The sequence below is a fragment of the Pinus tabuliformis genome, chromosome 8 (genome assembly GCF_031772625.1).
Source record: "Pinus tabuliformis cultivar Carrire ecotype Pingquan chromosome 8, CPIR1, whole genome shotgun sequence".
Classification (NCBI taxonomy): Eukaryota; Viridiplantae; Streptophyta; class Pinopsida; order Pinales; family Pinaceae; genus Pinus; species Pinus tabuliformis.
In genome coordinates this window covers 149,970,670-149,996,706 of record NC_142294.1, presented here as the reverse complement: position 1 = coordinate 149,996,706, position 26,037 = coordinate 149,970,670, and the positions used below count along the sequence as shown (strand labels likewise).

General features: G+C 34.2%; 1 protein-coding gene across 1 annotated transcript; it reads right to left on the bottom strand.

The window, feature by feature from the left end:
- Positions 1-23,936: 23,936 nt before the first annotated feature.
- Positions 23,937-25,778, bottom strand: LOC149234568 (putative 2-oxoglutarate-dependent dioxygenase SLC1). The gene is made up of 4 exons (XM_089368314.1): positions 25,488-25,778; positions 25,162-25,409; positions 24,746-25,076; positions 23,937-24,649 (listed from the first exon to the last, which is right to left on the bottom strand). Exons 1-4 carry the CDS (start codon positions 25,776-25,778, stop codon positions 24,386-24,388), a joined length of 1,134 nt encoding a protein of 377 aa, XP_089224440.1. The 3' UTR covers positions 23,937-24,385.
- Positions 25,779-26,037: the final 259 nt, after the last annotated feature.

Here is a 26,037-nt window from a genome sequence, read left to right as displayed (position 1 = left end):
GTTTCCAAGGTATATCAATGTTCAATGATGTGATTGCTTGTTTTGTCAGTTTGGTGATGTTGATTCCTTGCATAATTTGATGTTGATAATGTCAATTATGTGATTAATTAAAGTGGCTAAAGAAATCATGAAATGGATGCAAGGTTACATCATACAGTTTATATTAATATACTACAGGAGTGGTTGTTAATGGTTACACAACTTACTATTCCTCTACTAAAGTTACTATATGTACTAATGAACATCCTATCTAATGGCTAATGACGAATTTGGAATAATGATTTGAATAATTACCTGTGGGTAATTCGTGTGAAAAAATTCTAACTCCCTACATTTTCATGTGAGGTTACTGTGACATGTTACAGTAAAATTTCTATAATTAATAAGGGTTAGCTCAATTGGAAGAATCTAACTTTAAATCACCTTTACTAAATGATTTAGAGTAGAGCTCTTTAATCACCCATCTCTTGAAATCCGCTTGATAAATAAAAAGAAAAGAGAATATGAGCCAAGTTAATCTGAATCCCTATTTACAATGGTCTCCACCATTATAGTTGTATTAAACAAACTGACAACTCAACCAATTCCACTCGACCAGATTCGAGTTTGTAGCTAGGGGTGGGGGCTCGGCCAATTCCAAGGAAAGAGATGGTGGCTATTATTTGGAGATGGAAACTCTTAATGGACAATGCTAATAACAATGAATTGATGCTCTACTTCACCCAATAGCAAAATGGTTGACTAGATCTGGGCAATAGACGGCTAGAGCTCATGGCTCTTTATCAACTCTCACAATTCTCCTAACTATAGCTAGGTGGCTCTACAGATCATTGACCACTCATAGCTCATTTAATGGAAGTTATTGCAGCTGTGCAAATTATTTAAATGGGTTGATTACTCCAACTTATTCCTAGTAGAATGTAAATTGTGTTGTTTACTCCAACTTATTCCTAGGAGAATCTAAATTTAGAAAGTATTAGTTATACATGTGTGAAATAAAATTCGCATAGTGATAATCAACATTTTAAAGGTATTTCTCAGTGAATTTTTATGTGTATTTACATTTGTATCCTCAACTAATTTAATAAACTTACATGTCTATCGTGAGCTATTGTGCATTATTATGCGATAATGATTTGAGTGTTTAAATTTTGTAGTATGATTTCCTCCTCTCCTCTATCCTTTTCTTGTACTTTGCATTGGTATAAAAATAAAAAAACCAAGTTATCAAGGCAAGGTTTACTAGTAAAGTGAAAGGATTTTAAGAAGTGACCATCCTTAGTTATGAGAACTTGTAATCGTTATTTGTTTTGCATGAGCCTCCATGTCAAGAAGCCCATAATTCATGAAGTGTAGTTGAGAGGAATTGGTTGGGCCACAATATTTTACGTCCTTGAACATGACTATTTCAATGTTTTGTGAACTTCAAGAATAGGTTAAGATATTCAATAGCTTCAGCCCAACTTTAAGGATCTTTAAAAATTTATTTCAAATTATTGAATTCACTAATTATTTATGTTATTTAGTTTTATTGATGTACAATTTATTAAAAACAATAGATATCCACATTGTTCTTTATAGGTAATGAAAATATGCATTTCCCTTATGGAGACATTTATTTTGAGCTATTCGTGAAAGTCGTGGTTTAAAAAGATTAAAATAAAATGATGATTGAGGATAAAAAAATAAAAAGTGTATATGAGAGATAAGAATATATATGTGTGTGTGTGTGAGTGATAAAGATTTTGGAAAGTGAATTAGCTATTCCAAAAAATTAAAATATAAACCTAAAATATTAAGCAAATTATTTAAGAGTTATTAATATGGATTTTCAATAATTTCTATATTCCACCTCTTTTTCCTTTTCTTAGTAAATATTATGATTTCTGGGTCTCTAATATGAGAAGTAGACAAGATGTAAAAGAGTTCAACATTGTATTGAACTAGTTTGAAGAACCCCCCAAGTCAAGTAGCCTATAAGGGTATGAAAAAATAATTGTGGATAGGAAGAATGATACAATAACATTCTTTCTATTCAACAAAGTTCGGATGATAGAATTCTTCCCAATATTTTACTTTTTACAACACTAGGATGAGTTATTTTAATTTATAATAAACAAAATTTAGATATTTCATGGGAAAAGACCGTTGATGCAATTTTCAACTACGAGACACTTATAGACAATTACCTTTTCTCTCTCTCTATCCCTAGAGATAAAAAATCTTAGTGGGAAAAAAGAGCCACAAAGCCAGAAGGAGAAAGCTGGAGGCATCTGAGAGAAGGAAGAAAGAGGTATGGCAGGACACTTCTTTTAGGGTGCTCTTGAGCTGGAATGGGAGCCAGTGGAAGGCCTAATGTTGGTTAAGGCTGTGAGTTCCATGTTGGACTTGGAGATATTGATGTTTGAGGAAATTTGACAATAAAACACTAAGTTACTAATTTAGAAGTGAAAATTCTCGGGGGGAGTTTGGACATAATTGCCAATCTCAATGATTTGGAGGCGTGGTCTCTTCTGGTGAAATTTCTAATCACTCAAAAGAAAGAAAAGAAAATAATTAAATTTTCCTTGATAGACTTACATTTAGTATAAATAGTGGAAATAGTGGTTAGAAAGTATACTGTGTATGAAGGAGCAATTTTGTTTCTAAAATAAATGGATGCGATGTTAATTGATTATTTTATTTTTAAGAATGTATTCACATTGACCCTAATAGAAAAAAAAGCTTTAACAATGAGTCTTGTCGTCAGATTAGTACGACTATTCAAAGATAACTTAGATGTGTAAATATGGGATAAATAAGAACAAGAATTTATTGTTCTCTGTAGAGAATATTGCCTAAAGGAGAGGTTGTAACTCAAAACAGAGTATTTGTTTCCTTTAATTTATCTTAGTCTAAAATAATATGGAGGTGAATGTTTAACTTTTCAATATTCTCTAGTAACATAAAATAGGGAAATTGATATTTCTTAATAGGAGTTAAAGTTTGTATGGAGACCATTTTAGTCCCCTAGTCGAGCCAGACAGTCCAACAACCTATGGACCAGTATGGGACCAAGGAAACCTTGAAATAATAACTAGATTTGAATAACAAGGTGAAAAACCACGTATAACTGGGGGGAAGACAAGCCGAGTACTAATATAGAAACCAACTGATAAATGAGAAGAAAACTGCATGTAACTGTAATACATTCAGAATATCTACCTAGAATTGGTTAATTGATACCAAACCAAAACAGAAATGAATTTCATCAAGAAAACCATATTCACAAAAATTTTAAGAAAGTAGCAGCAAAACAATCCATAAATTAACATCTACTTTTTAAAAAATAGTGTTAAAATAACAATGATCTGATACACCGAGCCAAGCTAGTGATTATACCATAAATAAACTATATATCCATACAAATATAACCACAAGACATAAAAACTCCATACATCTCATGGTGGTGTCGGAAAAATACGTAATATGAATATAAGCTCATATTGACTATATCTAGGGTCATAGCTAATAATTTGTCTTTAACCTTAAAACAAAAAAAAAATCTAAGAAAACAATTGCTAGAACCAACTCAGGAAACTGATGCAAAGATGGCATAAAATTTATGAAACCTGGAAAAAGGAAAATGTGCAAGAGTCAATCGGTCAACCCTACTTCCAAATTTTCTATGATTTGAGGAAGAAACAAGACTGCCACTAGGAAACCAACCTGTTTAACCTCCTATCTAGAAATACACCGCATGCAAATAACCTGAAAATGAAAATAATAAAAGAAAAGGGATAAAACAATAGGAGTCTAAGATTTTTAACATGATATCACAAAGAACATGGGGAAAATATGGCATTGTGAGAGCCAAATTGCCACTAAAGGACCAAAACAACAGTTAATTCAAGTTAACCATAATACACACAATGCCATAAAGAACCATATAATCTACCTTTCTCATATTTGGAAGGATGACCGAGAATCCTGTGTATTTTAGAAACCCTTTGTTCCCATAAGCTTGACTCGTCTACAAAACTGTAGGAACAGTTCTACAAACCTTTAGGTCGAAAAGAAAATGTTATACAAAAACTGTGTAAATTGATCGACTATTTAAGATAAAAGCGCTGCAATAGAGTACCTAATTATTAAGATGAAAACCTGAGTTGTAAGGGTTTGCAGCAGAGCTCTTCCTCCTCACCAAGAAGAGCTCGAATGATGGAAAATCAGGTTGGAAAGGGGTGGTAGTTACCTAAACCGTCTTGGAAAGCTAGGGGCCAACAGATCAAGACCCCAGGAAAATCAACGGTGGAACTATGTGTAGGAAATCCAACTAGGGTTTGGAAAGAATTCGAGGTACTGTGGTGGAAGCACAAATAAAACAAGAATAGCAGGCAATCAATCATATCATTTATTCAATTACATCCTTTAATGCCAAGATTGTCATTGACACTATTAAGCCAAGTTGCAAGTAATTCTAAACACGTATAAATTAACGCGGTGTGACCGAGACAAAATTTATGTATATGTCGAACACTCAGATGTTTCAACTTGGTACCAGGTTTTTATTAATGCAAATATTATATATATTTGCTAAAACATTCAGATACATGCATTAGGATTGATGTGATAAAATTATTAAGTCATTCTCATATGTTAGGTGAAACCTTATTGCTTGGTCATTAGGTTAGTAGATTTTTTTTTTGTTATGTGGGGAAAACATGGTACAAGTCATATTAGAGCCACGTTTCAACACTATGGCCTATTTTGGAAAATTCTAGACTAACAAAATGTGTAAATGTTGCAAAAAGGGTGAACATGATGAGGAGAGGAGTTGACATTAAACCACCAAGGTGACTAGCTATGGGAACTTGTGAGGTACCTATGGTAGAAGCCAACCTAGAAATGTGGATGTGGTTGGGAGAAGAGCTCCATAATTCCAATAAAATTTTATTAGAAACAATTCAACAATTACGAGTTGAAATGGCTAATTTAAGGGTTGACAATGAGAGATTGATGTGAGGATCCCTCCTAGGGCCCTCTTTCTAAAAACTAAATTTCTTTAATTTTAAACACAATGAGATGGAAAATAACTTATTAATATATAAAAATTTATTTGATGATAATATACCATTAAAATTTATTTACCACAAATTAAATAAGTAAGAATTTCATTGCAACCATTTACATAAGTAATCAATAAACAAAAGAATACATATTCCAATAGCTTGGTTGAGATGCTCTTAAGCTCCTGGCTCTATTGGGATGCTCCTCTTGACTGCCTCACTAGATTTGCCTCCCAACCAACTAGGAAGTATTTCCTAGCCCAGGGAACCTCCACAAGTTCCCTAGCCCTCCAAGCCCAAGTCTAATCAGATGTAGTGTGTCCAAGTTTAACCAACATTCTCCAGATCCAAGTTTGATCTCCCTCCTCTTTCTTCACATCCCTGCTCCAGAACAAAATCCTCCACAACCAAGACCAAGGATCCCCCCTATCCTCTCATCATCCTTCCCCTTTTATGCCTCTTCCTCCCATCCACCTCAACCACCTATCATTAATTTCATAACTACCCCTCATCCTTTCATTTAGTATCCTTGACTTTTCTTACCATAACTTCTCTCAAGTAGATTTGAGAAGACATTTTTGGGATAAGATATGGATATTTAATTTGGAAATTGATCAGAGAAGACCATATCTTCTCCAAAGTATATTTTGAGAATACATTTTGGGGATAAGATATGGATATTTAATTTGGAAATTAATTGGAGAAGACCATATCTTCTCCCAAGCAGATTTTGAGAAGACATTTTGGGGATAAGATATGGATATTTAATTTGGAATAAATGGAAGGAGACCATATCCTATCCAAAATTAAATTTGAGAAGACAAGTTGGGAATCGAATAATAACAATAATAAAATTTATATCAGTAAATAAATTTACAATTTCACAAATGTAGGTATGTACCAACATTTGTTGATAATTATAAGTCAATATTTTCAGGTAATTTAAACACTAATAAAATTTGCATGAAAGGATTAAGTAGGGAATTACAATTGAGACAAGAACAAGAAATAATCCTAAAGAGTTTCTCTCATATAAAAAATAAGAGGAATCAGAATCCTATCCCTCTTAATGGGAACAAGGGATGAAACACACTAACAGAGGGAAAATCATTCATAGTTATAGGGGGAGAGAAAAAATAATGCAGAGGAATATGATAAATGGTACAGGTGGGAGGGAGTCCAAAAGAAAAAATATTGAGTCACAAGGAGAGTTTAAAAAATTAAGCCCACGATGTTTGATGGAGAAGAGGAAGGAGTTGTTGAGTCTTTTTTAATCAACATGAATAAATGCTTTCAAATTTATGAGTATGAAAATAATTTAAAGGCTAGATTGGTGATTTACTAGTTCCAAGGAAATGCCACCTTAGAGTGGGAAGAAGTTAAGACTACTTTGGGAATTGAGGAGCAGGGGGTAACACGGGGTAACTTCCAGAAATATTTTAAGGATAAATATCTCACATAACAGTTCTATGATGAAAAAGTGAAGGTGTTTCATGATCTGAGGTTGGGGCAACTCTCTATGGATGAATTTGTAATCAAGTTTACTTACTATCTAAGATACATTCCTTACATTCGTGAAGAGAAAGCTAAAGTGTAGTGTTTCATTAGTAGTTTACTAGAATTTATGAAAGAGAGGTTGGAGATAACCGATAGACAATGTATTAGGAAATTTGGAAGGCTGACATTCACTACAAGTAAATGAATAAAAAGGAGAAAAGCTCAGTAAGAAATGAGAAAGAAATTTCCAGAATACCAAGGGTGTGAAAGTTGTCAGCATTGAAAATGGACATAAACGACAACAAAATATATATTCTAGGAGGAATCAACAATAAACTAGATTAAAGAATGAGGTTAACAAAGCAAAGGTATCAAGCATCCCATAACCTAGTCAATCCCAGAAACCTCATTTACAGTGTTGAGGTTGTGGGGAACCCCATTATTACAAAAATTGCGCCCACTATGCCAGAATAAAGAAATCCTCTAATATTTAAGAGACTTCTATAATGGGAAAGGTGGTGAGAAGTATACCAAGGATTAATGTCACCTTAGAAGACCATTAGGTAGAATATCAACCTACGATGATAGAACTAGAAGGTAAGATAACTAACCATGCTATTTCTATTTTAATATATACAGGGGCTAGTTTAAGCTATGTCAACCCAAAAATAGTTGAAATGTATCGATTACAAACCAGTATATTTAGATACCCTTGGTTAGTACAATTGGCTACTGGTGCTAATGTGGAAAATTGTCCTATTGAAGTATCGCAACAAAAAATAAAAGTAAACTTAAATATGTTTCCCTTGGGATCTTATGATGTCTTAATTGGAATGGGCTAGTTAGAAGGATGTTGCTCCTTGGTTAGCTACAAGGAAAGGAGAATTAGCTTCCTCAACAAAGAAGGTATAAGATGTGAACTTCAAGGAGTTAGGAGGAGAATCAGGTTGCGACCTATTATAGTTACCCAACTAGGAAAATGCATTAGAAAATGTTGCCAAGTTTATGTTGTGCAGGTTGGGTACTCCAATACCAAAGATAAAATAGTCACAATATAAAATTACCAATTTTCTAAGACTTTTATGATATATTCATGGAGGAAATTTGAGGGTTTCCCCATAAACATGCCATTGAATTCACTATAGAACTAGTCCTAGGTGCAACCCTAGTGTCAAAATACCCCTACTGTATGAGTATTCTCAAGCTAATAAAACTCAAGATGCAACTGTAGGAGTTACTTGACAAAGGATATATCCGCCCAAGCGTGTCACCTTGGGGATCCCCTATATTGTTTGTTAGGAAAAATGATGAGACAATGCAGTTATGTATCAACTATAGGCAACTGAATAAACTAACTATCAAGAATAAATGTTTGTTGCCAATAATTTACAAAATGTTTGACTAGGTTAAGGGAACCAACATGTTTTCTAAAATATACTTACGATCAGGATATCACGAGATATGAATAAAAGATGAAGATATTTATAAGACAACATTTAGGACTTGATATGGTCATTATGAGTTTGTGGTCTTTCCATTTGGGCTTACTAATTCCCCATCAACAATTATGAGTTTAATGAAAGGTACTTTTCATCTCTACTTAGATGAATTTGTTCTCATATTTATTAATGATATTCTAATTTACTCAAGGAACTTAGAGGACCATAAGGAGCATCTATGGTTGGTATTGAAAACTTTATAGGACAATAAGATATATGTAAAATTTAGTAAATGTGAGTTTTACAAGGATCAGATCCAATACTTAAGACATATAATTTCTTTTGAAGGAATAACTGTGGATACTGAGAAGATTAGGACCATTGTGGAATGACCTATCCCTAAAACTATTGTAAGCATTCAATCCTTCATGGACTTGATTGTCTACTATTGTCACTTCATAGGGATATTTTCTAAAATTGCTTATCCTATAACATCCCTACAGAAAAAGGGAAAGGATTTCAAATGTACCACAAAATGCGAGCACAATTTTTGAACAATTAAATCATTTATTGACAATGAACTCGGTGTTAAAAGTTGCAGACCCATAAAAGGAGTTTGTAGTCTACACATATGCATGCCAAGACATTGTAGGAGGGGTTATAATGTAAGAGGGTAGAATAATAGCCTACAATTCATGCAAGTTTAAGGGATATGAACAAATATACTCAGCTTATGATTTGGAGTTAACTACCGCAATACATGCTTTGAAGGTATGGTGGAAATACATGTTGGGTAAGAAGTTTATTTTAATGACCGACCATAGCAGTATAACAAGTTTTTATAATCCACCTAATATTAATGCACGTCAAGCCAGGTGGATTTCCTTTTTGTGTGAATCTGAGTTCGAGATTAAGCATCTTAAAGGGAAAGAGAATTGGGTTGTAGATGCGCTAAGTAGGAGGTTTCATTGTGTGTATGCACTCTCCTACAGTTAAATTGAAATTGATTTTTTTGATCAGATAAAAGAAGATTCCTTAAGAGATCCTGAATATGAATTTTTATGGCAACAAACTCAGGAAGAAAATAAATCTAGAAAACAAACTGAGTATGGTATAAATAAAAAAAACCTGCTAACTTTTAAAGGGAGAATGTATGTTCCCAACCAGCTGACTTTCAAACACATAATTTTGGATGAAATTTCATTGAAGTCCTTACGTTGCTCATCCTGGGTATCAAAAATTTTTTTTTTCCATATAGAAAAACTATTTATGACCTGGAATGAGAAGAGATATTGCAGAATATTTGAATAAATGTCTGGAGTGTCAACAAGTCAAGGCCGAACACTAGCACCCAACATGATTGCTACATCCATTACGTGTTCCGAAATGGAAATGGGATGTCATCACATAAGACTTCATTACATGGTTATCTAGATCAAAAAGAAAAAATGACTCAATAATTGTAGTGGCAGATAAGCTAAGCAAAACTGCCCATTTCATTCTAGTACAATCTACATACAAGACTATCCAAATCGCTAACATTTTTATGAAATAAATATTTTGGTTACATGGCATACCTAAAGTAGTCAATTCTAACAGAGATGTAAAATTTACTTCTACATTTAGGAAAGGCTAATTTTGAGGAATTGGGTAGCCAAGTTAAATTTAGTACCACCTATCATCCACAAAATGATGGGAAGATCGAATGGGTCAACCAGGTACTTGAGGATATGTTAAGAATGTATGTTATGAAATAGCCAACCAAGTGGAAATAATATCTCCACCTAATTGAATTTTCATACAACAATAGTTATCATGGCTCATTGGAAATGAGACCTTTTAGAGTACTATATGGGAGAAGATGCATAGCACCTACCAATAGGAACAATACAAAGGATAAGTTAATACTAGGACCTGATATGTTAGCCGAAATGGATCAAACAGTAAGAAAAGTATGACATAATCTAAAAGCTGGCCAAGACAAAGAAAAATATCATCCGGAAAAGAGAAGAACTTATAGGGAATTTTAGGTTGGGGACCATTTTTATGTGAGGGTCAAACCTAAGAAGAGTACATTGAGACGGGGTGGTTGCACAAAACTAGATCCATGTTACTATGGTCCATTTCACATTTTGGAAAGAATTAGAGATGTGGCATATCAACTTGCATTACCGAGTCACATACAATTTCATAATGTATTTCATGTTTCATTATTAAAAAGTAAATTTATGACCCTAGACATATTATTAATTGGCAAGATGTGTAGGTAAGATATAATGATGAATGAAACTCTATGAGTATGTGTAATTGTATTTTTGAATTAAAAATCAATATAAACTGATGATCTCCAATGTTTGTGAAACAAGTTGAGCTGGATAGAGAATTTCCAGTAGAACCTCTACTCATCCTCTATCAGAGAGAAACAATGTTATAGAGGCGAGCTATCACCCAAGCTAAAGTGTAATGGAAGCCACCTAGGATGATGAAAACTTTTTGCAAGAGGCATATCCAGACTTGTTTTAGAGACAAGGATAAACACGGGGGGGGAAGTGTTTCTCCTTGGGGGGGGGGGGAGTTGTAACACCCCTATGCTCTTTAATTTTTCCTTTTACTTTTACAACACTAAGATGAGTAATTATTAACTGGTGGAGAACCAAACATACCTTTAAGTACCAATTGTTATTTTTTTTAATATACAATAAATAAGTTTTGGAAATTTCATAGGAAAAGACCCTGGATGTACTACCAGACAATTATAAACAATTACCTTTTCTCTCTCTCCCTCCCTAGATATAAAACATATCAACAATAAAAAAACGAGTCAAGGAAGGTAGGAGGAGAAATGTGGAGACACTTAAAAGAAGAAAGAAAGTGGTATGGAAGGACATTTCCTATAGGGTGTTCTTGAGTTGGATTGGGAGCCAGTGGAATCCCTAAGCTTGGTTAAGGTTGTGAGTTCCAAGATGGACTAGGAGGTCTTGATGCTTAAGGAAATTTAACAGTAAAAAATTGTCTAAGTTACTAATCTGGAAGTGAAAAGGCTCTAAGGGATATTGGATGTAATTACCAATCTCAATAATTGGGAGGTCTGGTGTCTTCTGGTGAAATTTCTAGTCAGTCAAAAGAAGGACAATAGATAAGTAAATCTACCTTGATAGACTTGAATTTAGTAGAAATGGTGGTTATAAAGTACACAGTGTATGAAGTACTAATTATGTTTCTAAAAAAAATTGGAAGTGATATTAATCCATTATTTTCTTTTTAAGAATGCATTCACATTACTTCTTGAAAAATAAAAATTATTTTTAAGTTACAATGAGTCTTGTCGACATATTAGTATGACTGTTATAAAATAACTTACATGTGTAAATATGGGGTAACTAAGAATGAGAATTTGTTGTACTATGTAGAGAATATTACCTAGAGGAGAGGTTGTAACTCAAAACCCAGTATTTGTTTCCTTTCATTTATTTCAGAAAGTAAGACAAGGTGTGAATGTTTAACTTTTCAATATTTTCTTGTAACACAAAACAAGGAAATTGGTTTCTTAACAGTAATCAAAGGTTGTATGGAGACCAATTTAGTCCTTGGGTTGAGCCAAACTGTCGAACAACCTAGGGACTGGTTTGGGTCCAAGGAAACCCTGCAATAGTATCTGGAAATGAATAGAAAGGTGAAAAGCCCCATACAACTTGGGGGGAAAAATACATAAATATGAAGCTTGTAAATAAATTTCAAGTCTAGCAAAGGCGAAAAAAAATAGACAGACTAGTGGCAGTACCAATACAAAAACAAATTATTAAATGAGAAGAAAACTAAATCTAACTGTAATACATTCGTTATATCCACTTAGAACTATCTAATTGATACTGAACTATAATATAAATTCATTTTCATCAAGAAACCCATATTCACGAAAATTTTAAGAAAGTAGCATCAAAGCAATCCATAAATTGATATCTATGTTTAAAGAACAGTGTCTTAAAAGAAGAGTAATTTGATAATCCCAACAAAGGTAGTGATGATACCATAAATACACTCTATATCTGTATAAACATAATCTCAAGACACTCCAACTCCATGCAACTCATGGTGGTGCCAAAAAAATACATAATATAACTACAACCTCATACGACTATTTTTCGGCTTGTAGTAAATAATTTGTCTTTAACCTTACAAGAAAAAAAAACTAAGAAAACAATTGTTGGAACCAACTCAAGAAACTGATGTGAAGATGTCATAAAATTTGTGAAACCCCAAAAAATAAAATGTGTAGGGTTCATTCATTCGACCCTACTTCCAAATGCTCCGAGATTAGAGGAAGAGACCAAAACGAGGTTTGGAAACCAACCAGTTTAACCTCCTGTTGAGAAATACACCACATGTAAATAACGTGAAACCAACAATAATAAAATAAAATGGATAAAACAATAGGAGTACGAGAGTTTGAACATGATATCATAATGAGCCCGGGGAAAATCCGTCATCGTGGCAGCTGACCTGCCACAAAAGGGCTAAAACAATAGTTAGTTCAAGGTAACCATAATGCACACAGTGCCGTAAAGAACCATATAATTTACCTTTCTCACCTTTGTAAGGATTATTGGGCAGCAAGTGCACCTGAGAAACCCATTGTTGTCATAATCTCAACTCATTTGCGAAACCCTAGGAATAATTCTGTAAACCTTTAGCTCGAAAATAAAATGTTATACCAAAAATGTGTAAATTGGTTGGATAGTTAAGATAAAAGAGTTGCAATAAACTACCTGATGATTAAGATGGAAACCTAAGCTATAAGGGTTTGTAGCAAAGATCTTCCTACTCACCAAGCACAGTGCAAATGACCACAACTCGGGCTAGAAAGGGGTGGTAGTTACCTAAACCATCTTGGAAATCCCAGCGTCATCGGATAAAGACCTGAGTAAGATAAAAATGGAGCTATGCAAAGGTAATCGAACTAGGGTTTGGAAAGACTCTAAGTTATTGTAGTAGAAGGGCAAAAAAAATGAGAACAAATAGCAATCAATTAGTTCGTTTATTCAATTGTAGCCATTAATATTGATAGTGTTTCCAACATTATTTAACCAAGTTGCTCGTAATTATGAACACATATAACTGAACGCAAATGTAACCTAGACAACACTTATGTATATGTCGAACACTCAGATGTTTCAACTTGGTACCAATTTTTGATTAATACAAATATTTCTATATGTTGGTAAAACATTCGGGTACATGCATTGGGATTGATGAGATAAAATTATTAAGTCATTTTCATATATTAGGTGAATCCTTATTGCATGGTAATTAGGATAGTAGAATGTTTTTTTTTGTTATGTGGGGAAAACATGTTACGAAAAAAGAGCAAAGAAGAGCAATATTTATCAACAAAAATATGAGCCAGAGAGTGCTACAATTGATGAAAAAATTCTATAATAGGAGATGTGGAAGAGGGTGCTAAAGCATAAAATATATACAAGACATGAATAGTGCAATTGTCTTGAAAACTATAAAAAAAAAATGTTGAAAAAATTGCAAAGAAAAAAATGATTACGTACAAGATCCAAAATTTGAACGTGGTGAAAAAACTAAATAAAAAATGATGATGAAATTGGACCACCTTTGTAGCAACAATGACAAGAGAGAAGAACGTCGTAGTGAAAAGTGACTTTGATTATGAGGATGAATTAGCTTTCTTTAAAGATTGGCTTGAAAATCCTAAGTATGATAAAGATGAAAGTGGATATGTAAAAGTTATCATAACTAAAATAGAAGAAGTAACAAAATAAATGACAAAAAACATCACAGTTGTTGATGAATACATGATGGTAGCGGAGGAGATGAGAGAAGTCAAAGATTTTACTTTTTATCTTACAAAATTGATAGAAAAGTTCAATTAACAACAATTGAGGTATAAGTAGATACAAAAAAATAACTAGATGAATATAGCATCGAAGATAAAGAAATATTCAAGAAAAATATTAGATTAAATATAAAAGCCAAGAAGAAGTATGTAAAATAAAAAAAAATGGAGCAAAAGAAAAAGAAAAAGAAAAGAAAAACAACCTACATTAGGATGTAAACCTAAAACAATTTTCTTTACTTGATCCTAAGTGTTGTAAGCTTATCTAACATTTAGACTGGCAGGTAGTAGTGTTTATAAACAAGGGAAAGTGTTGGAATTTGTTATTACTTCTAGTTAGTTGGTAGTTTCTAGTAGAGTGTAAATTTCAGAAAAGTTAATCATACAAGTGAGAGCTAAAATTAGCATAGCCATAATTATCATTCTAAATATCTTCCTAGAGAATTCTCTATGAGATTTTTAGTCTATTTAATTGTTTCTCCTTGAGGAAGTCAATGAATTTGAGTTAGAGAACCACAATTCTATTATGTTGTGTGTGTCATTCTTGTGAGATACTTTGTGTGATCAAGTCTGCCTTCCTCCCCTATCCCATCACACACTAGAAAATTGATTTTCTTTTAGGAAACATCAACCGGGTCATTGATGGGAGTGGATCTATCAATTTATTTATCTGATTTGGCTTTGAAATTGTTGAATTCCAGGTTCTAATACCACTCTAATGGAATGAGGAGGGAAAAAACTACAACATTAGCTAAATACACACAAATAAATCACACGTAATATTGAACAATATGGTTGTTGCTTTAGGAATTTTAATTGCATGAATTTCTTGAGAATAGAAGAATAAATAGACAAACAATCCTATGGACAAATCAATTAGAGGGATTTTGATAAGTTAATAACATCCACATTAATTTTAACTCTTACATGCATGCTAATCTCATTAATAGATTTTTACTCCAGATGCAACACATGTAAACAACATGAAAAATAAGAGTAATTAAGACATTGCAACAAGAATGGTATTGTAGTCATAATCTATATATGCTTATGGTTAAGGCAAGCTGGGGTTCTCGACAAGCAAAATAGTGATTGAGAATCATAAGTTTGTCCCATTGTCACTAAAACAATTTTCTACAATATATTTGTTATGGGGCTATCCTCAGCTCTCCATTATTCCATTCATTATCCTAATAGTCAACCACCTTAAAATTTTGTTGTATGTTGACACTACAAAGATGCAATTGTATTATACTCATATGAATTAGAACATAGTATCAAATTAATTCATAGGATGAGTTGATCAATTTTCATAAAGACTCACAAATAATTAGAAGGATTTGAAGGCTAGAGTGGAAACATTTTGTTGATGGGATGACAATAGTACTTTAGGAAATATCTCCATCAAAGCAATCAATCTCTTGAATGATTAAAGTTTGTACCATATCTCACTACATTTATCATGTCTTCATAAATAAACTTGTCTCTTTCCTGGGTGTCTCGATGAAATCACATACCAATCTCATCACTTCACTTATCAACGATTCCTCCACACCATGTTAATCAATTGTATAATAATTTTAAGAAATTAGCTTCTTGCATAATAATTCCATTCTACTAGTGTTCAAATGATTTGAGTGAGTAACAAATTAACTATCCTTGAGAAAATATAGTTTCTTGGTTAACACGATGAATGACAAGTGGAGACATGAGTACATATTCCAAGTCAAAGTTCAAGTGAAGGATTGAATGAGAAATTATTTCATGGACAAGGGTTAACAACATACTACTATTCTTAAGTCCATAGTATATAATCTTGGTCTAGAAACTCATGATCTTGTGAAGCCATTTTCAATGGGTTGGATTCAAGAGAAGTCTAGTATGAGGATCACCAGGAGAGGAAAAATTAGGTTTGTCATCCATGTTGATTATGTTTATGTTGTAGAATGCGAATTTACATGACTGAGTGCATGTGACATGATTTTTTACATCCAAAAATGATGGAAAATGGATGCCACTTTGTAGAGAAAAAATAACAATTGGTTAAAGGTGGGATATCCTACAACATCTAAGAAAAAATAGGGAACAATAGAAAATTTATAGTAGTAAGGGAATAAGCAAGGCCAATAATTTGGATAGCTTGAATAAGAAACATATATAATTCATAATCTGTGGATTAGTAGACTCGGAGAGATGAGTGGTATCCATGTTCTCCAATCTCTTCCATGGATTAATTTTTGGGGCCAGAATCCTCCATTGAGGAGGTTCCATCCAAAACACTCAACCCTCCTAAGAATTATTTCATACAAAAACATCTCTTTGTAGGCTCCCATGGAATCTATAAATTGTCTTTTTTATAGAGAGATGAAGTAGTTTTCATATTCTAGACACCCAAGAAACTGTTGTATTTGCAAAAGTATATAAATAATTAGTGGTGTAGTTTATAGTGTTCATGTATGTAGCCATATTTTCATAAATATAACCTTCAATTGACGTTCTTATTACCAAAAAATAAACAATAATGACTAGTACCATTGAGATATATTAAAATCCACTCTATTGATTGCTAATGTTGTTTGTCTAGATCTGTAAGGAATCTGCTAACTACTCTCATTATATGTGCAATATTTGGTTAGGTACATGCCACTGCATAAATCTAGCTTTCAAAGAGGAGATCATAAGAGATTTTATTAGTTTCATCCTTTTTATTCTCATCATATGGTACAAGTCAACAATGATTTTGAAGTGGGATCCTAGGGGTGTGAAAAATGATTAGGTATCCTTCATGTTGAACCTGCATAACACCTTCTCAATAATTTTTTATTGTGACAACCACAATATTTTCTTTCTTTCTATCATATATGATCCTTATGCCCAATATTTATTTTGTTGGATCCAAGTCATGCATTGCAAATTAATTTTTCAAATATTTTTTTTCAAATTATATACCATTTTCTTATTATGTCAAACAATTAGCATGTTATCCACATATAAGAGTAGTATAATATACTATTCTTGGTCATAACTCCTAATGCAGACACAATGGTCAACCTTTAGTCTTTTAAAAACATGCTCCCACATAAATGAATCAATTTTTTTGTACCATCAGTGGGGTTCTTATATTATTGCATAGAGGATCTTATTTAACATACAAAGTTGTTTCTTGTAAGAAGAACTTCGGCATAAATCACATGATGAAAGACCTTTGTCGACGCGTTTCGAACCAACTAGTGTGGTTCATTGTCAAGACAAGTTGAAGAAACAGATCCAGCTATGCAAGTTAAATATACTAAGCAGAGCCCCCAACGGCTATCTTGACCAACGGCTAATTTTGACTTTGGGACCAGAGTCAAAAAGTCATTTTTATAATAAAGTTATATTCGGTGACCATTCCTTTTAAAATATATAAAAACAATGATATAAATTAAATAATTTAATAGGTGCTAATGTTAATAGTTAGTTAAAAGGTTTAATAATTAAAAATTAAAAGTTATAAGAGATATTATAATAACAATATACATAGGGTACTTTATAGGATAATAGTTAGTTAGAATTAGAACGAAAAAATAAGTTAAAAATAAATAAATGAATAAAAATAGGAAAAAATAAAATAAATGAACGGTAAAAACTAGTTGAAAAGCCAAAAATTAATAATAAAAAATAAAAGAGGAAAAACAAATAAATAAATAAAAATAAAAATATATAAAACTATAATAAAGAACATAGTAAATAAAGGTAAACATTAGTTTAAAAATTAATTAAAAATAAAAGTAAAAATAAAGTAAATGAATAATAAGATTAAAAGAAAAAATAAAGTAAAATAAAATAAATAAATAAATAAAATAAATAAATAAAGATAAAAATAATAAAAACAAGACAATAAAAAATCAATAAATAATATAAAACTAAAACTAGGAAAAATAATTAATAACGCGACTAGTAAAGGTAAAAAATAGTTGAAAAAAATCAATCTATATATATATATATATATATATATATATATATATATATATATATATATATATATATATATATATATATATATATATATATATTATTTTTTTTTTTCCAGTGGAAAAATCTGTAACCTTTTATTTAAAAAATGAAAAGTTACAATTGCAGATGCATGATGCATTTCCATAAGCTGTCCAATGGGCACAAGTGCCATGGCATTCAACGCAACGTTACATAACTAACGTGCAAATAATGGGAAGAAAAGAATAGAGAGAGAGGAAAAAGAGAAAGCAAGGAAATTATATGTGTTCAGGTTTTTCTTCCTTTTTTCTTTTCGACCTTGCGCCACTCTCCTTGGGTGGGCTCGATCGAGGCTATGACTAACTGTGTTTCAGCTTTCTGCGAGCCTGATTCCTTGTCTGAGTCTGATGTATCTGATTGGTGGTGCCGTTTTATCCCTCCCATATTCTGATCATCGTTTATCCTCTCTGCCTGGTTTGGGTGATGCTGTGGAGCCTTGTTGTCTAATGTGGTTTCCTTCTGATTCTCTGTTTCAGCTTCCTCTATGATGATATCTTCCTCTTCGGCTTCTGTTTCTTCGTCTTCTGATGTCGGAGGGGCTTTCTTTTCAGCAGCTCTCTTCCTTACGATGTCATCTATATTCTGCCATCCTTTGGGCTTCCTTTGTTGTGGCTTGCTCTTGTTGGGACTTTTGCATGCATTGTACAGGTGACCTGTTTGTTGGCAACCCCTGCATCTGAAAGCTGTATTCTCATAGTCCAAGGATTGTTCCCACTGTAAATTGTTGAAGTTCAGAAATATACTTCCAGGTAATCCTTGGCTGAGATCTACCTCGACACATATTCTAGCAAAAGTAAAGATTCCCTTATAGTGTCTTGTTGTATCAATCTTTAATATTTTCCCGAGTGTATTCCCAATAGCTGTTAAGGCCTTGGAATGCCAGAAATGTATCGGGAGGTTATGCAGCCGAACCCATACTGGCATCCTTGATACCACCATAGTGTTGGCATCAAACTCCGGGAACCATGGAGTGACAAAAAGTCCAGCACTGCCCCAGAACCATGGCCCTTGGTCGAGAATTTTTTCCTTTTCTTCTTCTAGGAGGAAAGTTACTATGAAGAAACCCTTAGAGCATAGATGTATTTGGCAGTTTTTTGTCCAAACCGTGTGGATCCATTGATGTAATGCATCAGATCTAGGCCAAAAACCGTTAAATCTGCAGATAACAGCATTTTTTTGTAAATCTGAGAATATGTAATTTACCTCTGGTAAATCCAAGGAGATAGAGGGGCTCTCTGGCGATTGATCCACGATATACTGCCCTGGGGGTTCGTTGGCAACTGTAGGTTCTTTCCCCTTTAGAGGTTCTTTTCCTTTAGCTGCGTCGCGGTAGGTACCTGTAGATTTTGAGGAAGCCCCCTTGGATCCACCTCGCAATCGCAGGTTGAGAATGATGGTTGAGTCCTTTGCAACCCCGTAGTGCTGGAGTGTGTATTGATCCTGTAAACAGAGCCCTGAAAATAATAGATTTTGTAATGCAACTGGGATTCCCAGTTTGTCCTGGATCTCTTTTTTTATCTCCAATACACTCGTCCATTTCCAGATCTGCACACAAACATTCCTGCCTTCTGTTGATCTGATAAAAATTTGCCTCAGATCCGCTGAGTCTTCCTTGTCTGAGTCCAGTTTTACGGAGATGTCTGAATCTGGCAGGTTTTCACCTATCTTCTGCCTGAAACCGGGCAGATCGGTTAGATCCACCCCAGATCTGCAATATTTGGCCCGATCTGGTAAGCAATCTGCCAGATCTGGGCTCCTGTTGGAACGATCTCTGCTCTGCACTTCGCGGTCTGCACGCCCTCTGATGAATCGATGCGGGTGTCCTCCAATCTGCCTCCTGGGTACTTGGTAGTCTTTAAACTTGCTCTTAACTGATAGTTCCGGCCTGGATCTGCAGGGTTGAGGCCATGCATTTGTGAGCAGTTTGCATGCAGGAGGCGGCTGGGTAGGGATAAGCCTGAACTTTATCAAACTGACGGTTCCTGTGAAGATCAGGCCGATCTCATACGATTTTCCGCCCCCGGATTGAGTTCTATTCCCAACGGGCTTCTTTTCCAGTGCTCCCTGCGCAGGATCCAGTCCATGGATTATTTGAAAACCGCCCCCTCGTATGATAAATCTAGCCTTGACCCTCAGAGTTATCTTGCAGCAGCGGATTATGGCCAGGGGATCATATCCTTTGCATGTCGTCAGTTCAAATCCGCTCAATTTTTGTTCAGAGAAATCAGAGGCCTTCGCATTGACGGCGCAGCCTTCAGCAAGAAACGGGTTTACTCCTACCAGATCTGCGCTCGTGGCTTCCAGAGTTTGTTCAATATGCTTGAAACCCACAGAGCGGTAATGGAACAGGGCAAAGCCGCCGTAGGAGTTGCATTCGCAGATCGTTTCCATGGCGTCGCTCTTCATACTATAGTTCATATATATATATAGATAATAAAAAAAATAAAAATTAATAATAATAATAAATATATATATGTATATATATATATATATATAATAGAAAGAACGACAAAAAAAAAAAGGACAGGAAAAAGACCAATAAAAACCACAGAGCAAAACGGATAAACGCAAGGAGGAAGGAAGGCTCCAGGGGGAATACAGAAAGCTAGCAAAAAGATAATGGGGGGGGGGAGGAGAAAGACTAAGATGACAGGGCAGGGATCCAACAGCTACTAATTTTCAAGCCGTCATCTCTATTGAGATTGTTACGCCTTCTTTCAATCTCAATAGCTTCCCTGAATTTACGATGATGGAAATGAGAAACTTTGGCAACAACCTTGGCCTCCTTTATACAAACCTGATGCTTGGTCTTTTCCACATGCTCTGCTAACGCTTAAGACTTGGTTCTCCCATGTCTTAGGTCAGCTCCATGTTTGTTGATCCTCTGATGGATGGAGCGCCCTGTTTCCCCGATATAGGGGGTTCCACAAGAACAAGGGATCAGGTGGACACCCTTCATGTCCTTAGGGTCAACAGTATCTTTCACTGATCGGAGGGATTTACGAATGGTGTTGAGGGGCCTAAAGGTTGAGGGTATATCATACCTCTTGAGGATCCGAGCAATTTTATCTATGGATCCTTGAACATAGGGAAGATGGACACTTTACCTTTCACACTAAAAACTTCTAGTTGCTCCATATAAATCTCATCCTTCAATTTTCAATGAAGGAAGGTTGTCTTTACATCTAATTGAACATTCACGTTCCAAATCTAAAACAATAAGAAGACCAAAAATAAATGAAATTGATAACATCTTAACAATAGGTGAGAAAATTTAAGTAAACTCAATACCTTATTTTGGGGAAAATCTCTTCACAACTAGCCTTTCATTGTAGATTTCCTTTTTCCTGTTACCTTCATGTTTAATTTTGTATATGCATTTGGTTTGTATAGAATATTTTTCCTTTTGTAAGCATTACTAACTCCCAATTTTTGTTTACCATAATGAGTTAGTTTCTTCCTTCATAAGTTTCTTCCACATTTTGTTAGTCTCCATAATACAAACCTCTTAAAATAAATGAGGTTTACATTCATGAGTTAAAAAATATACTTTTAGGGTGGATACATTTGTAAGGTATTATGAGTCCTAATAGACATGCGAACCAACTGCAGTGGTGTTTTTTTAGCTTGATCTCTTGTAATGACTGCTACAAGGTTTCCTCTTGTTGTTGTCCATATTTTTCCACTTGTTCTCCATCATGTTATTGAAGCGGATTCCAAATTTCTTGCAATAGTGGGATATCTTCCTAATATTCTAGCAAATCTTTCAACAATTCTTTTAACATCCATATCATCTATAAACCCTTCATATACCTCTAATTTATTAAATATAACATCCTACTTCTACAATTTTATGTTTAATTGGATCACGTAGATAGTAAGCAAACTCACCATCTACATATCTCAGAAAAATATTTTCATGGATTTACCATTTAACTTCATTCTATACTCTTTGGAACATGAACAAATTCTTCACATCTAATTTTTTTCAAGTGATAATAGTTTATCTTCATATAGTTCTGAAACACCCACAAACACAGACAACACAATGACAACTAATCAATGAAGAACACACAAACCACCCTCCAATTAGCCGAGAGACACCCTCACACCAATAAACACCAAGTAGTGCTCACGAAGAACAAACAATTGCGCAACCACAAACCACTAGAGAGACAACCCTCTAAATATAAAGACATGTAGAGGAATTGAAAAATATAGATTGTTTACCCTACACAGAGAATTGAAGACCCCAAGAGATTATTTGTTGAGTGCAAGCCTGTACCGGGTGAAGTCTTGGAGACATGCCAATTCCTCACCCGTTCTAGTGCCTGAGTCCCAGGGACAAATCATATGGTAGAACCAAACCACACCCTAGTGTCATTGACCTCCACTGTGCCTCTCAACCAAGTCCGAAACCCTAAAGAGCCGTCATGGATCTAGACCCACACATCTCGTTGATCCTCTCGACCAAGATTCATCACCCGATCTTCCAAAGTGAACTGATACCCAAGCCAACCCTCGTATTTATCAACAGATCGAACATGATAATACTTCATACAAGTGTAATGAATGCCCAGATCGCGCATGAGGGAGAAGTTAATGAGCGTGTGGAGTGAGAGCAGGCCTAAATGACCTCTCGTGTGACACCTATATTGACAGTTGATCACCCCCATAAGGGGATAATAACATAGGCTTTGATAGCAATATTTAATTGGAAAAGCCATAGGGAAATGATTAGTGATAGCAAAAACATTATGCATCACTTAAATAAGCATGATCTTTAAGTTGATGTTGTATGAAATAATGAATACAATGCTAGGCACAAAAATGAAGATCTCCTTATATGTCGCACCCACAACTATTCTTTTTGTTCTTACAACTTCATAAGCATTCCAAAATGGAGATTCACCCTAGATACAGTTTGTGTGGTTCCTGAATCCATACCTTCAGTGGTTATCAACATAGAGTCATAAGAATGGCATGGCACTAGTTGCACTGTGAAAAGGGAATATTGTTGTTGTTGTTAATGAGATAGTTCCACATAATTAATTAAAATGGTAAGTGTTATTTCTTTGATTTTGTTTAGACATTTTGAGAAAACAAATTTAACAAGTGTGATATGCAGTGTTGCTACTTAGCTTTTTCCTTTATGAAAAAAGTAATTAATATATATAATTATAATTTTTTACTTTATTTTTTAATATCAATAAATACTTTTGAAAAATATAAAATAATATTTTAAAAATATTTATTTATATAAATTTCTTAATATTAACAATTAATATACTTTTTATTTTAAAATTTATGTAGTATTATAATTATTATTAGAATAATTATATTATTCAATTTAAAATTTTCAAAATTAAGACAAGTTATTTCATATTTTTTAATATATGTATATTGTTTTTGAGCCTTTAAAATTTTTATTTTAAAAATAAAAATTAAATTATAATGTATTGCAATGAGATTTAAAAATTTACATGTAAAAGTTTTAAATATTTGAATAATTATCTATAAACACAAAAAATTTATAAATACATCATTTCTACCTTTTGAGTGATTGCTAAATTTATTATTGTAAAATTTTAGTAATATATAACTTCATATTTTAGAGATAAAAATATCTATAAAAGTAAAATTTATGTCATTACTAAAATTGGAATACTACATCTAACTAATAATAATAATAATATTATTTCTTCGCTTCAAATATAATAAACTAATCACTTAAACTATCATAATAGAGCTCTATAAATTACAAAACCATCCACATATAAGTAATAAACAAATTCTCTAAACTAAAACTCATATCTCATAATTATATCAACCATAATTATATCAACTCTTTTCATGTAACGAAATATATGAAGTGCAAATCATGAGTCTTTCACCCCTCCACCAATACTAAATATTCAACCTTTTAGTAAAGCTAAAGAAACTTTGTCTAAAATAAGAAACAAAAGCAGTTCTAGAGTGCACTTGATATCATTGAAAGTAATATCTGACTGAAGAAGATGTCGATATCTGATAGCTAGAGGGTTCTTTTCTAAATAAGAAACAAAGGCAATTATAGATTGCACTCGATATGATTGAAAGTAATATCTGACTGAGACTGCCAAATACATTGTAACGAAAGATGCCGATATATGATTGATATGGAGGGTTTGGTCCTATATTCAACCTTCTAGTAAAGCTAAAGAAACTTGTCTAAATTAAGAAACCAAAGAAGTTCTGGAATGCACTCGATATCATTGAAAGTAATATCTGACTCTGAAAAAGATGTCGATATCTGATAGCTACCTAGAGGGTATTTTAGAAACAAAAGCAATTCTAGAATGCAGTTGATGGACTCAGAATGCCAAATACATTGTAACGAAAGTTGCAGATATCTGATTGATGTAGATGGTTTAGTCCTATGTCCGTACTCGTGTGATTGATACAAGGAAAGAAACTTGAACGAGAAAATTTGGGTGAAAGGTTGTGATCAGTTGGTGCTGTGACTAATTTGGTGTGTCTTGGCTTTGAAGTGTTACGGAATCTAGGAATGCCCTTGCTTTGTACTCCTTGGAAGCCAGCAGATTCATAAACTCCGCGAAGTTCGTCTCCCGGTAAAGTGCTGGGTGGTTTTTATCAACGAGTTCGGCCGCGGGACCAACTTTTGCTTCGAAAGGCATACTCATCAAAGACGCCACCGAAATACGGGATTTCTCTGAGTTCACCACTGCTCGATGCACCACGCTCTTGAATCTTCCATTGCTCAGAACCTGAATGGATCATGCAATAATACATTGTATCAGAACATTATAAAGTAATTGGTGTACTAAGCAATGGAGAAACATAAGTAGTGACTCAGTGAGTACCTCTATGTGATCACCGATGTTTACCATGAAGGAGTTGGGCAATGGTCGTACTGCCTTCCATTGGCCATCGTGCAGTAACTGAAAGCCTCCAACAGAATCCTGGGAAAGAATGGTAATGCAGCCATAATCTGAATGCGGTGGTATGCCTAAGGTAAGCTCGGGTTCGGGACAAGCAGGATAGTAATTCAGAACCATGAGTTGGCTGCCCTCGTCACGAAAACCATTTTCTACAATATATTTGTTGTGGGGCAATCCCAGGCTCTCCACTATTGCGCTCATTATCCTCAAACTTAACCACCTCACCTTTTGGCTGTATGTTGACATCACGCTCCTGCAGGTTATCATGCTCATCAGAATCAGTACATACTATCAACTTCATTCATAGGATGACTTGTTCAATTTTCAAAGAGACTCACCGATAATCAGAGGGATTTGAAGGCCATAGTGGAAACATTTTGTCGAGGGGATGACAATCGTGCTTCAGAAAATCTCTCCAGCAGAACACTCCATCTTTCAGATGATTGAAACTGGTGCCGTATCTCACTGCCTTCATCATGTCCTCTGAAACAAATTTGTTCCTTTCTTCCACGGGCAGCTCGAAGAACTCAGCGGCCACTCTCATCACTTCACTTATCAAGGATTCCTCCACACCGTGGTTAATCACCTGCAAATTAATTCTTCGTATCACAAGTCCATTCTACCAGGCTTGAAATGATTTATGCGAGTAAGAAAATAACTATACCTGAAAAAAACCGGTTTCTTGGCAGGCTCGGCCAATGGCGGAGACAACTTGGAGACGGTGAGGACCCTCCAAACTAGAAATGTGGATAACAGGGAGATCATATTGTTGTGCAGTGCTTACGACTGTATTGGCGTTTGGACGCTTGGTATCAGGCAAAATAAATCTACTGGGAAGTTCCTTCACGCCCACTTCACTTAGGTGTTTCACCGTTTCGAAGCTCGAACTGCATCTTTTATCTACCACTTCAACTCCATTCTCTTTGGTCTTCGAAGAAGAGGAAAAGGCGGCCATTGAAATTAACAACACTGATAATTAAAATTCAAAGGAGTGAAATACCGAGGCGCGCAGTCGTAAGTTGGGGAAAAAGATACCAACCACTCAGCGGAGCCGCTTGTGTTTGAGGGAATGGGTTTGGTTTCGCTGTCGCGCAGCATTTTATAAGCGGATTTCACACCTCGTTTACCTCTTCCACCAGGAGAATCAAAAGACCAAAGTGGGTATTGGATCCTCCGTATGAGTTGGGTCTTGGATTCTCCGTAAGAGTTTCGAT